This window comes from Rhinatrema bivittatum, chromosome 3 (assembly GCF_901001135.1).
Source record: "Rhinatrema bivittatum chromosome 3, aRhiBiv1.1, whole genome shotgun sequence".
Lineage (NCBI taxonomy): Eukaryota > Metazoa > Chordata > Amphibia > Gymnophiona > Rhinatrematidae > Rhinatrema > Rhinatrema bivittatum.
In genome coordinates this window covers 395,063,698-395,078,647 of record NC_042617.1, presented here as the reverse complement: position 1 = coordinate 395,078,647, position 14,950 = coordinate 395,063,698, and the positions used below count along the sequence as shown (strand labels likewise).

The window sequence follows — 14,950 nt, the reverse complement described above, 5'->3', positions numbered from 1 at the left end:
TGAACCAAATCACTATAAACCTGGAAGATGTAGTAGGCCAGATTGACAAATTAAAGAGTAACAAATCACCTGGACCAGATGGTATGCATCCTAGGGTACTTAAGGAACTCAAAAATGAAATTTCTGATCAATTAGTTAAAATATGTAACCTATCATTAAAATCATCCATTGTACCTGAAGACTGGAGGGAGGCCAATGTAACACCAATATTTAAAAAGGGCTCCAGGGGCATCCGGGAAACTATAGACCAGTGAGCCTGACTTCAATGCTGGGAAAAATAGTGGAAACTATTCTAAAGATCAAAATTGTAGATCATATAGAAAGACATGGTTTAACTGAACTCAGCCAACATGGATTTACCCAAGGGAAGTCTTGCCTAACAAATCTGCTTCATTTTTTTGAAGGGGTTAATAAACATTTACATAAAGGTGAACCAGTAGATGTAGTGTATTTGGATTTTCAGAAGGCGTTTGACAAAGTCCCTCATGAGAGGCTTCTAAGAAAACTAAAAAGTCATGGGTAGGAGGTGATGTCCTTTTGTGGATCACAAACTGGTTAAAAGACAGGAAACAGAGTAGGATTTATTGGTCAATTTTCTCAGTGGAAAAGGGTAAACAGTGGAGTACCTCAGGGATCTGCACTTGGACCGGTGCTTTTCAATATATTTATAAATGATCTGGAAAAGAATGACGAGTGAGGTTATCAAATTTGCAGATGATACAAAATTATTCAGAGTAGTTAAATCACAAGCGGTTTGTGATATATTACAGGAGGACCTTGCAAGACTGGAAGACTGAGCATCCAAATGGCAGATAAAATTTAATGTGGACAAGTGCAAGGTGCTGCATATAGGGAAAAATAACCCTTGCTGTAGTTACACAATGTTAGGTTCCATATTAGGAGCTACCATCCAGGAAAAAGATCTAGGCATCATAGTGGAAAATATTTTGAAATAGTCAGCTCAGTATCCTGCAGAGGTCAAAAAAGCAAACAATGTTAGGAATTATTAGGAAGGGAATGGTTAATAAAACGGAAAATGTCATACTGCCTCTTTATCGCTCCATGGTGAGACCGCATCTTGAATACTGTGTACAATTCTGGTCACCGCATCTCAAAAAAGATATAGTTGCAATCGGGAAGGTAAAGAGAAGGGCGACCAAAATGATAAAGGGGATGGAACAGCTCCCCTGTGAGGAAAGGCTGAAGAGATTAGGGCTATTCAGCTTGGAGAAGAGACGGCTGAGGGGGGATATGATAGAGGTCTTTAAGATCATGAGAGGTCTTGAACGAGTAGATGTGACTTGGTTATTTACACTTTCGGATAATAGAAGGACTAGGGGGCATTCCATGAAGTTAGCAAGTAGCACATTTAAGACGAATCGGAGAAAATTATTTTTCACTCAATGCACAATTAAGCTCTGGAATTTGTTGCCAGAGGATGTGGTTAGTGCAGTTAGTGTAGCTGGGTTCAAAAAAGGTTTGGATAGGTTCTTGCATGAGAAGTCCAATAACTGCTATTAATCAAGTTGACTTAGAAAATAGCCACTGCTATTACTAGCATCAGTAGATTGGGATAGAGTTAGTTTTTGGCTACTTGCCAGGTACTTATAGCCTGGATTGGCCACTGTTGGAAACAGTATGCTGGGCTTGATGGACCCTTGGTCTGACCCAGTATGGCATGTTCTTATGTTTTTAGACAAAAACAATATTCAGAGTGATGAGAAGGGTTTTCTTCTGAATCTGGTCCTGGGGTAGTTAACTAGATTTTGTGTTTCAGCAAAATTCCAAGCAAGTCCAAGCTAATGTGAGGTGTTATGTTTGTTCCTAATCTGTTAAACTCTAATCATCATAAGCATATTGTATGGTAAGGATTTTAATATAAACTCCTTGTCTGAGATGGCTAAATTGTTAGTATTCCTAATGGTAAATCTAAATGCCTTACAATAAGTTTTCTTATCTGAGACAAACAGTACTTTTAGAATCTCTGGCCTATTCGGGTCACATGTAAAGGTAAAATAAGTGATAACTTTCTGTAACATTCTCTGGCCAGGGCAGAAGAGAAAAAATGTCAGCACATAAGTTGCAGCTTAAGCTTACAAACCCTTACCAGATGAATTTGATCAATTTCTTTGACTGGGTGATCAGAGAGTCGGAACAATGGATAGTGTTAGACGTAGTGTACTTGTATGTCAGTAAGGCCTTAGACATGGATCATACAGAAGACTTACAAATAAATTTAACGCCCTTGGTATGGAACCTAGAGTGACTAGGTTAGAAATTGGATGAGTGGAAGACAACAAAAGGTAGTGGTAAATGGAATTTACTTGGAGGAGAGGGTATTTCTAATGGCGTGTGTCAGAGATTAGTCCTGGGACCAGTTATTTTCAACAGTTGGTCCTTTTGCCAATAATATCAAAATCTGCAACAGGGCAGACAGCAGGAAAGTATGGGAAAACAAAGCTCGAGTCATGGTCGAGAGACTGGCAGCTAAAATTTAGTGCTAAAAATGCAGTTATGCATTTAGGATGCAAAAATTCAAGTGAGAAGAATAGTATTGAAGATGAAATTCTTCTAAGCACAAAAGAGTGGGATCTGGGGGTGATTGCATTTGATGATTTTAAGGTAGCCAAACAGGTGGATAAAGTGACATCAAAAGCCAGAAAGAAGCTTGGATGCAAAGGGAAAAAGAATGGTCAGCAGAAAAAGGGAAATGATATTGCCCCTGTATAGGTCCATACTGTGAATATTTCTAAGACCGTAACTTCAAAAGAATATAAACTGATTGGAGTTGATACTGTCTGTGGCTACTAAAATGATGAGTGTGGCCTTTGCCCTAAAGCTTATGAAGACAGACAAAGATCTAAACATGTATACCTTGGAAGAAAGGCAAGATAGGCAACCTATGATAGAGACATTTAAATATCACAAAGGCTTCCATGCACAGGAGACTAACCTCTTTGAACAGGATGGAGGCTCTAGAATGAGGGCTCATGGAATGAGGGTGAAAGGAGTAATCTTTAAAAAATGTCATACACAGAGAGTAGTTGATGCATGAAACAGCCTTCCAGTGGAGGTGGAAGAGATAAAAACAGTATCTAAATGCAAGAAAGCATGGGATAAATATAGGAGATCTTTGGGGAGTAATGAGAATTATAAGGGCTACATGAATTGGATGGATGGGCAGGCTAGATGGGCCATATGGACATTTTCTGCTGTCATGTTTCTATGTTGCTAAGAAACCAAACATTTAGTCAAGAAATAAGATCACTATCCTAAATAGCTGTGATATCTTAGCTCATTATCCCATTACCTCAACTACCCTTAAACAAGAAAAAAAGAATCAAGAAATTATATCCCTCAAAAGGTTTTCCAACTGAGAAGAGCTAAAACAAGTGCGCTTGTTTCTGTGAAAATTGACTAAACATTTGCATGATAATTTCAAAAAGAAAGTGGCATCAATTGCCATCACTTGAGCTCCCCTCTCATGAAAAATCTTCCTCCTACATGGAGTAGCCTGTGCCAGACCAGGGAACATCATCACCTTTTGACCACAAACATTTTTAAACTTAAAATATAGCCACAGAACCAGTTTTTTGTCCATTTTGGAGCAGGAGGAAACAAATAGATATGCCCTAATAGCAATCTCATCCAGCAAGGATTCCAAATAAGGTGACACATACAAGATACCCATAGTTGAAATACTGTCTAATGCCCTGTCTTCCAAATTCTCATTCAACACTTCAAATTGCATTATATTGTATCTGGATACCTGAGTGGCATCCACATTTGCAATTTGGAAAACTTCCCTCAGATATTTATTGGAAAGTTCTAGAGGTGACAACAGTCTAGTCTTAGGAAAGTTAAAGCAGTATAGCTTCTTGGCCCTGGAACATTTTCCAATGCTTCTAATTTGATGTTAAATACCAAATTATCCTTAATGTGTGTCAAGCTCTTCCTATTGGCTCAGATTCTGGTTCATGCCTACTGGGAGGTTTTCAGTGAGAGGCTTTCTGAGAGAAAGAAGAAAGTTGCCTCTCATCTAACCCGTTCCTTCAAAAGGCATTTCCTTTTTACCATACATATAGATACAATAAGTGCACACAATAAGTGTACTTAAATTTTCCAGTACAATTCCTACAACAGCTATTTCAACTCTAGAGTTAGTGCTCTGAACCTGAGATCAATCTCTCTTCCCTCTCACTCAAGACTGAAATCAGTAAGTTATATGTTTTGATTACCTGTCTGAATAAAACACTGTTGGAATTTAGCGAAGGTATCTTCATTGAAGATTCACTACCTATTTTAGTTGAATGATTAGTAGTGCATGAGTGCTGTGAGATCATTGACTAATGCTACCTCTAAAGCACTCCCAGCTCTGGCTGGCCTGGGAAGCAGAAAGCCTAATCTGGAAATCAAATACAACCAAAAAGTAGTTGAACTTGGAAGCTGGGTTAGGTCAGAGGCGGGGGTGGGGGATAATGTACATTTTTGCATTTTCATAACTACAAATATTTTCAAGGTAAAAAGCAGCCACAGTATTAGGTGGTAAAAATCTGTTCAGGAACATTTTCCCTATGCAATTTTCAGAAGGAAACTATGCTTGTATTTTCTCTTTGAGAACTATAACAAACTTAATGGAGGGTTTTTTAGAAAAATGCCCTTATAAATCTGAGATCAACTATTATATGCTCTGGTCACAGGAATGCAGTTATTTTCTACTAAGTTGGATTCTGCATGTCATTTTCTACCAAGTTGGATTCTGCCATGTCAGCACATACTGGGCAAGTTGATCACAGGAACTTACATTTCTTACCCAGATTGCTATTCAAAGTTCACATTTTAATTTGTGTTTTTTGTAGCTATGTTACAGTTGGTTTCTCAAAAGCAGGACAAAGACACAAGTTCCTATTGAAATGAACCCAGGAGCAGTGAGAATGAGAAGCAACATAAGAAAGCATGAGGAGTGGTCAAAGGCTTTCCAGCTAGCAATCAATGCCAAGAAGTGCAGGGTTATGAATATGGGATACAGTAATCCAAAGGAGCTATATATATGATTAGAAGCAGAAAACTGATGTGCATGGACCAGAAGAGACCCTTTGGGGTGATGGTGTCTGATGATCTGAAGATAGCAAAGCAATGTGACAAGGCAGTGACTAAGGCCAGAGGTATGACAGGCTGCTTAGAGAGGAGCATAGCCAGCAGGAAAAAGGAAGTGCTAGGTCATTGGTGATCATATCTCAAAAAGGATAGGGGCAGGATGGAAGTGGTCCAGAGAAAGACAACCAAAATAGTGTAGGGTCTACACCGAATGTCTTGAGATGAGATTTTAGGACCTAAATATGTATATGCTGGAGGAGAAGAGAGACAGGGAAAATAGGATGCTAACTTTTAAATACCTGAAAGGTATTAAGATGTACAACAATCAGACCTCTTCTGATAGAAAGGATGCTGAAGAAAATGGAGTGATATGAAATTTCAAGGGGTTAGAACTCAGGAAAATTGTCAGAAAATATTCTCTCATAGAAAGGGTAGTGGATTCATTGAATGCCCTCCCAAAAGGGAAGAGAATGGTAATGGAATTCAAAAGGGCATGGGATAAACACAGAGTGTCCCTAGTAGTTAGCAGATGGAAATGAATAGAGTATTTTTGTTGACTTTAGATGTAACATTTCTGTATGGGGGCACAGAGCAGCCATTACTACCCTTAACTAAAGACATGGGGATAACCTGCATGGAAAAGCAGTCATTACCCTTAACTTGCTAGACAGACTGGCTGGATTGTAGGGAGATATCCCATGTTTTACCACTGAAAACACCACATATGAATCATAAGAACCAAAGAAGTATGCAGTCAAATACTGACAGGTCCCAAAAGCACTGTCACAGCTCAAGGAAATAAACTTTAGCCAGATGAACTTAAAAAAAAAAAACAAAAACAAACAAAAAACCCCCAAAAAACAACTTTACACTGAAGAATACTTTATCCAGATCTGCCTGTTTGTAAGTGCCTGTGTAAATAAAAAGACGACAGAGAGACAATGTAACAGCTTAAGCTCATAAGCAGGAGTCATGGACTGGCCAAGCAAGTTCAGAGGTCAGAAAGATCCCCACCCTTGGAAGAAGAGGGGCCAGTCTGAGATGGAGAAAAACACTCTGGCATAACAGCTTGGCACACAGACGTGGCAGTACCTCCCCCCCCACGAAGAAATAGGGAGGGGGAAGAGACCTGCAACGAGTGACCCCTGAGAGCGAAATCAGAAAAGTGATCCTGAAACCAGAGAAGGGACCCCTGAAAGAAAGGGAACCAGAAGAGTGAAAAGGGGAGTCTGAAGCAGACAAGCACCCCCTGCTATCGAGGAGGGAGAAGACTAGGTGTGGCCAGGAGACTGGGGAGAGGAGACTAGAGAGAGACGACACCCTGCTCAGGTGTGATGAGTAACACAGAGTCTGAGATGGTGAGGAGCAAGAGCAAGCCCCAGACAGCTCGGCAAGTGCCAGAGCCTGAACAAGTCTCCTTCCCAAATCACTACCAGCTCTGCTGGGTACCAAGCCCAGGAAGCAAGTCTCCTTCCCTGCACATATTCTCCAGACCTTCATCCAGCATCTGCTTCAGAGATGAACAGAGGGATATCGCCTGAAATTGGGATCAGGAGTAAGTTAGCCATATCTATTACTATATCAAGCAGACTAAGGTTTATGGCATGTTGGTACTACCCATGGTACAGAACTTTCTTTAGGCATAACTGGTGCTTAGTGGCCAGGATGTTTGAGATGGGAATTGTTATTTTAAGAAATGCTAAATCCTGACAAATCTGATAAATAAAAGTCTATTTCTGAGGAGAACATGTTTTTTTTTCCTGAGCTTAGGACTGTGAAGTGGCGGGTGAACTGGAAGTGTCCAGTAGCAGACAGGTCCCTGCACCCTAAACTTGCTTACAGGACCATTTGGTTCTTTATCTGTCAACATTAATATGTTACTATATTGGGCTTCCATTTGCATGGACATTTATAATCTACATAGTCGTTACACTAACAGTCCTTTTCCAGGTGACAGAAGGCGATTCACTCTGGAATCTAGTATACTGCATCCTAGATCTGGCCAATAGGTGTCATTATTTAGCAACAGCTAAGATTCAGGTAACTTGGGGCTTTAAAGGCTGCTTTCACAGCATCCCCACCCCCAGTTGGCCTGGAAAGATAGGCAGGCCTGGGAATCAAATGCAGGTTTTCTGCATCATAGTAAACAGCAATGCTACAGAGTCATTAAAAAACAATTTTTGATTGTTAGCGAAAAGAAAAAGAAGATAATTTAAGTGGTCATCTTTGCTGGTGACAACACTTCTACCATATGTTTTGACATAATATGGAACTTTATGTTAGTATATTATTCATATTATGCAATTCATTAATCTTCTGCACCAGTACTTATATCTAGAATAAAGGAACATGTATGTTTCTATAAAATGCTATATAAATAAAAAAAAAACACACAAAATTAATGTACATACCCTTATCCAAAAGAACCATATTCCCATGTTTCGAATCCCTGCCATTGAAGTGAAGATGAAATATATTATAATTGTTGTAATTAAGACACAATCGAGAGGAAAAATCTGAAAGACAATATACATATTAAAATACTTGTTTGAAAAGGAAATGAAAAAATCAATTTGTAAAAGAGATATTAAGTAATGACAATGCATGTTAGCACACTGAGCTTAACTTAAAGTTTGTGAATTAAAAATATTTAGTTAAAATTTATATGTTTGTGAATAGAAATATTTAATTATGTAAAAAACAATTGTAGCTCAAATACCCTATTGTATTAGGAGAAAGCTTTATATCTCAACTTTCTGTTCCTTTTTAGAATTATCTTGCATCAAAACTACATATGCATGATCATCATTATCTCTTTCCCAGTAAGTAGAATAGTTTCCCTTATTAGCACCCTGAAATGGACAGATGAACTTCTGCATCCTAGCAAATGAACTAAAGGAAATAAACCAAAAATGTTTCCCCACATTGGCTCATTTAAACATGTTCAAAAGTGCTTACATATACCATCACTATTAGAAGTCCATGCGAAGCATGACAGGATTAAAGAAAATAAAAAATCTCTATTATCTGGATGAGAAAAAAATTAGTACAGTTAAGTTCTAGAGGTTGTTCTGCAGGATTTTGAAAAGAATAAGCATTTTTTCCTATGAATCTGTGTATATAAACTGTTGGGTGTATATATGAGGTAAGATGATTGTAATGTAGACAAATGGTTTGGGGTTCTTGTCCTTAGTTCAAGCTATCATACAATAAGCATGCTCTGTTCAAATCTGAATGCTCTTGATATCAGGAGAATGACTCTGCATATCAGTATGGGGATAATGGGCAGCATGGATATTATAATGAAGCTGATAATGCAATTCCAAGTAGAGGTGGACATAACTCTCACTCAAAAGGAGTTTATTTCGTTTTACTAGGGTACCCAGGGCTTTCAAACTGTCTTACATATTTTAAACAATTATTTTTATTTGCTGAAGCTAATATATAGAAACACAGAAATATAGAAAGAGTGGCAGAAAAAGACCAAATGGTGCATCCATTCTGCCCAGCAAGTGTATGGTAGTATCTGTTGTGCCATGCAGATTACTCCCATACTTATCAGTTTCCCCAGACAGGAAAAGTCAGGGCTCTTGTTGGTCGTTGTCGGAATCCAATTCCCCATTATTTCTTGCTGTTGAAGCAGAGAGCAATGTTGGAGTTGCATCAAAAGTTTAAGGTTATTGGTTAAGGGACGTAACAGCTGCATTAGCAAGTTACCCCCATGCTTGTTTCCCAGACCGTAAAAGTTGGGGTCCTTGTTGGTTGCTCTCTGAATCCAATTCCCCCTTTCCCCCTGCCGTTGAAGCAGAGAGCAATGATGGAATTGTATCAACAGTATGAAGGCTTATTGATTAAGGGTAGTAACTACCGTACCAGCAAATTACCCCACCCAAGCACTGTTTCCTTCTTTTCTATTCTCTAGCCTTTAGGGATCCACAGTGCTCCTTTGAATTCTTTCACTATTTTTGTCTTCATCACCTCCTCTGGAAGGGCATTCCAGGCATCCCTCATCATCTCTGTGAAGAAATATTTCCTGACATTGGTTCAGAGTCGTCCTCCCTGGAGTTTCATTTTGTGACCCCTAGTTCTACTGATTTCTTTCCAATGGAAAAGGTTTGTGGATTATGCATCATTAAAACCTTTCAGGTATCAAAGTCTGTATCATATTTCCCCTGCACCTCCTCTCTTCAAGGGTATACATATGTAGATCTTTCAACCTCTCCTCATAACTCATTTGATGGAGACCCCCCCCCCCCACCATTTTTGTTGCCCTTCTCTGGACCGCCTCCATCCTGCCTCTCTGTCCCATTTTAGATACAGTCTGCAGAAATGAATATCTTTCTGTCTGAAATTTTTCTGAGTCCCTAATAGGTAAACCAAGCCCTTAAGTTATCAAAAATGGCATCTCACATATTGTATTACCTGTATCATTCTCTATGGACATACTAGATATGTCAAATAATATGTGATCCCTTGGGCCCTACTGATTACAGGGTCCTCTACTACACAAAAGAAAACCAAACACTGCTGCAATTGTTTTCTGCTATTCCTGATTCTAGTTCTGTGGCTTTTTTGAATGAAACTTGATCCCAATAAGGAAAACAAACTAATTTGACTTAGAAATGGAGACAAAATGTTGCTGCTTAGCTTCATAGAGAGGAAAGCAATTTGTAAACTCTTATTTATTATTTGAATAAGAAATTCACACAAGGTGAGCTACAACATATTGGAATGCCAGTATACAAGCAGAGATCAGTAGCGCTTAGCAATATTGGTCTGAAGAAGGTGCATAGTAAGGACTAAACTTGAAATAAAGAAACAATGACCAACAAAAGGTTGTTGCATCAAGTTCAGGACACTCAAAATGGTGCCTGGCATTTTATCACAGTCAGTTTAATTCAGTGCATGTGGGGGGGGGGGGGGGGCAGGATTCAGCTGCTTTCTAGGGTTGAGGAAAACATGGTATGGCATTAAAGGCCTAGTTGGAAGAGTCAGGCTTTTACTTGATTCCTGAAGTGTGAATTAGACATGTATTTGGTAAATCTATTCTAGGAGAAAGTTCCTTACTCCCCAAAAAGATGTATTCTATTTATGTCTTCTGTGGACAAAGTTATGGATGCTCCAAATAAGGATCTCAATAGCTGAAAGCAGTCTTTCTTTCAAGTCAATAAGTTTGCTTCCTCTAAGTACTTTGTAAATCAGTGTTGAGGTCTTGGATTTGGAAATTTGTTTTTTTATTTACCCACCTTTTCCAAATACAAGCTCACACAGATTATAGTTCAGGTACCATAGTTATTTCCCTATCTAAGTGGACTTACAACCTAAGGTGTACTTGAGGCACTGGAGGTGAAGTTACTTGCCCAAGGAACATCTATGGAAGAATCAATATTTGAACCATGTCTTCTATGGTTCTAAGCCCACTGGTCTAACCACAAGGCTTCTCCTTCACCTTGTTTTTTTTTTGTTTCCATTACTTGAATTTGGATCTATTGCCAGAGTATTTTGTGAAGAACAGGTGTGATATGATCATGCAGCCTGCATCATTCTACAGGTCATGTAGTATAATTTTATATTATCTGGAGTTTGTAGAGGACCTTATCGGTTAGACCCTTATATAGTATGCTAAAGTAATCCAGCTGTGAAATGACTGTAGCATGGAATACTGAGATTAGGTTCATCTTCTTGATGAGGGTATAGTCTTCGTATGTTACATAATTGAAAGAGACAGCTCTGTTGTTGGCACTAGTGAGAGAGCATGGTTAATTCTGAGTCCAGCAAGAATTTGAGTCTCTTTGCCTTTTTTAGCGGGATCTCATATGTTCTGAATAGGATTGTCAAATCAGGATCTTATCCATGCAGGATTTTTATCCAGAGAACCTCCATTTTCTAGAGATTCAGATGGAATTTCTTGTTAATCCATTCTTGGATAGCTGTGAGGCATGTATTTAGTTTTCTTTTCTTTTTATAACTGTTGATGGATCCATTTCTATTGGTAGTACAAGCTGGACATCATCTACATAGATGTAGGCTTTTATATCAAAGATTCAGATCAACTGTGCTAGAGATCACAGGTATATGTTGAAAACTACTGGTGACAGTATGGAGCCCTGAAAAACCCCACATTTTAACATACAGGATGCTGAAGAAGTGTCAGCTAAAAGTAGATTGCTATCTGTCAGACAGAAATGAGTAGAAAGCAAAATTGCTTACCTTGTAATAGGTGTTATCCCAGGACAGCAGGATGTAGTCCTCACATATGGGTGACATCACTAACTGAGCCCTAGTGTGGGAAAACTTTCTGTCAAAGTTTCTAGAAACTTTTGACTGGCCCAGTGAGGCCACTGAGCATGCCCAGCATGCTATGATATTCTCTGCTACAGGTGTCTCTCTTCAGTCTCGTATTGTAGCAATGAGCTTTAGCAAAAAATAAAATAATAAATTATGAGGCCCAACTCCGCAGGGTGGCAGGTGAGTTCTGTGAGGACTACATCTGCTGTCCTGGGATAACACCTATTACAAGGTAAGCAATTTTGCTTTATCCCAGGACAAGCAGGATGCTAGTCCTCACATATGGGTGATTAGCAAGCTATAGGCTGAGTCATTTTGTAGTAAATAACTACTGAAGCATTATTGTTGAAATGAGTCAGCCGAAGATCACAGCAGGTCGGATGTAGAAGGAGTTGAGTTTAAACTGGAAACAAGTTTTTTAAGACAGATTGTCCAGAGGTTGAATCTTGTCGTCCTTGTTTATCTAAACAGTAATGAGCTGCAAAGGTGTGAAGAGAACTCCATGTTGCTGCTTTACATATGTCAAGTATTGGCACTGAGCGATAGTGTGCCACTGAGGTTGACATTGCTCTTACTGAATGTGCTTTTACTCGCCCTTGGAGAGGAAGGCCTGCCTTCTCATAACAAAATTGTATGCAATCTGCTAGCCAGTTGGATAGAGTATGTTTACCCACTGCTTTGCCTGGCTTGTTTGGGTCATAAGATACAAAGAGTTGATTGGATTTCCTGTGGACTGCAGTGCAGTTTAAGTAGAAAGATAGAGCACGCTTGCAATCCAAGGTATGTAAGGCCCTTTTTCTCCTTGATGAGAATGAGGCCTTGGAAAGAATGTCGGTAAAACAATGGATTGGTTCAAGTGGAATTCCATAACTACCTTGGGAAGGAATTTTAGATGTGTACGAAGTACCACTCTATCATGTAGAAAATTTGTATAGGGTGAGTATGTAACAAGTGCTTGTAACTCACTAACCCTTCTAGCTGATGTAATGGCTATGAGGAAGATAGTCTTCCATGTGAGAAATTTAATATCACAGGAATCTATGAGTTCAAAGAGAGAACGCATGAGTCTTGATAAAACCAAATTTAGATCCCATTGTGTGACTGGAGGTCTAATTGGTGGGAGGAGGATAACTAATAGGACAGTGTTAAACTTGGGTTTAAATTATATTGCAATGATGGAAATCATCTAATTGGTGCTGATGGAGGTGGGGGTGGGAAGTGGTGACTATTATAAGGATGCCATAGAGTCCAACAGGATAAAGATTTTGCAAGAATCTAAATGCAAAGTACAATCTTTATAGAAGTAAATACCATAGGAAAGAGTATAGCAGTAGGGATATATTACTGTCCACCTGGCCAAAATGAACAGATGAATGATGAAATGCAAATGGAAATTAAGGAAGCTAACAAATTTGGCAGCATAGTAATAATAACAGATTTCATTTATCCCAATATTGATTGGGTAAATGTGACATCAGGACATGATAGGCAGGTAAAGTTTCTAGATGAAATTTGTAACCTATCATTAAAATCATCTATTGTATCTGAAGACTGGAGGATGGCCAATGTGACGCCGATCTATAGAAATGTCTCCAGGAGTGATCGGAAAACTATGGACTGGTGATCCTCACTTCAGTGCTGGGAAAATTATTCTATTTATTATTATTATTATTATTAAATTATTATTTATGTTTATTTATGTTTATTTATGTTTTCTCAAATTAACTATGTTCAATGTAAACCGCCAAATGTTCAATGTAAACCGTTAAATGAAGCGATAGTTACGGTTCCTTAGCGATAGTTTTGGTTCCTTGTAAACCGGGGTGATATATATACTATACAGGAACCCCGGTATATAAATTCTTTAAATAAATAAATAAAATAAAGAATAAAATCACAGAACATATAGAAAGGCATGGTTTAACAGGATACAGCCAGAATGAATTTACAGAAGGGAAGTCTTGCCTCACCTATCTGCCCATATTTTTTTTTTTATGGGGTTAATGAACATGTGGATAATGGTGAGTCGGTGGATATAGTGTATTTGGATTTTCAGAAGGCATTTGACAAGTTCACCAGTCAGACACTCCTAAGAAAAATAAAAAGTCATGGGATAGGAGGCAATGTCCTGTGAAGTAATGCAAACAGATTTAAAAAAGGAAACGAGAATAGAAACAAATAGTCATTTTTCTCAGTGGAGAAAGGTAAATAGTGGAATACTTCAGGGATTTGTTCTGGAACTGGTGATTTTTTAATGTATTTAAAAATGATCCAGAAAAGGGACCATGAGTGAGATGATCAAACTTCCAAGTAGGACAAAATTATTTCAAATAGTGAATTCGTAGGAAGACCTTGCAAGTCTGGTACACTGGGTAACCAAATGGCAGATGAAATTTAATGTGGACAAATGCGAAGCAATGCAAATAGGGAAAAGTAACCCACACTGTAGTTACATGATGTTAGGTTCCAAATTAGGAGCTACAACTCAGGAAAAGGATCTGGGCATCATCATAGGCACAACCGTCTCAGGTGCGACTGCCTCTTCTTGCTTACCTATAATTAAGCCCATCCCTCTCCAATTTTTTGTTGTATTTGTAAGAGGCAACAGTCGGTCCATTATTCGAAAAGAAGATCTTTTTTAGATGGATATGGCCACAGATTAGGTCACTGCATACAATTAAATTACTAAACAATTAGTAACATTCATTCAATTACAAAAACATCAATTTATTTTTATTTATTTATTTATTTTATATTCCACTTTTCGGAACCTCAAAGTGTACATCAAGGTGGATTACATTCAGGTACTATTACTAATATATTCTTAATCCCCTGGGGTGACCACACCCTTGCCTGCTGAATTTTCAGAAAATACTCCATAAAATCCTGCTATTGCAATATAGCGCCACTGTGGACTCGGGGCCATTGAAGCCGTGCTCCAACTCACAAGTGCTCTATAGTATCATGCTACAGCAATGCAGTGCCATTGGGGGACACAGTGCCATCAAAGCCTTGCCCCTCATGTTATCCAGCAATTCAGTCCCGATTACCGACGAACTTCTCTGCGATGCAACAAAGACCTGCTCTGTAAAAGAGTAGGTATCACTCATTAAACATGGGTGATGCAATTTTGGGTGATATGCAGGCCCATCCAGGACGTCGAACCTGAGGACTTGACAGGCAACTCATCTCGTTGTCACCTACCGATGCAACGTAGAAGCAAGAATACCATGCTACTTGGTAATCTCTACCCAGTCAGCTTTCAAGACTGGCACATGTTTTGCGCATCCCGAATCGTGGTCAAGCTCCACCACAAGCCCATGGTAGTGACACCTAACTTGCCATGGGCACACACCAACCTAGCTGTGGCCATTTCTTACAACTACTAATGTTGCCTACAGTTTTAACAACCCTAGATGCTCGTTCAATAACTTGCAGGCCGATACAGAAAAACCCATGGGAGAGCCGGCGAGCGCCCGCACTCCTGGGTGCGGGATTCAGAAAAAAAAAATGTAAATGAGGGCCCGCGGTAAAAGGAGGCACTAGGGACACTAGTGCGTCCCTA

General features: G+C 39.0%; 1 protein-coding gene across 3 annotated transcripts in view; it reads right to left on the bottom strand.

Moving 5' to 3' along the window:
- Positions 1-14,950, bottom strand: part of LMBRD1 (LMBR1 domain containing 1) — a 591,116-nt gene that overhangs the window by 195,918 nt on the left and 380,248 nt on the right. For all 3 annotated transcript variants that reach the window (XM_029595663.1, XM_029595662.1, XM_029595664.1), the window contains exon 12: positions 7,509-7,613. In XM_029595663.1, the coding sequence (XP_029451523.1) occupies positions 7,509-7,613 (105 nt within the window). The remainder of the gene's footprint in view (positions 1-7,508; positions 7,614-14,950) is intronic.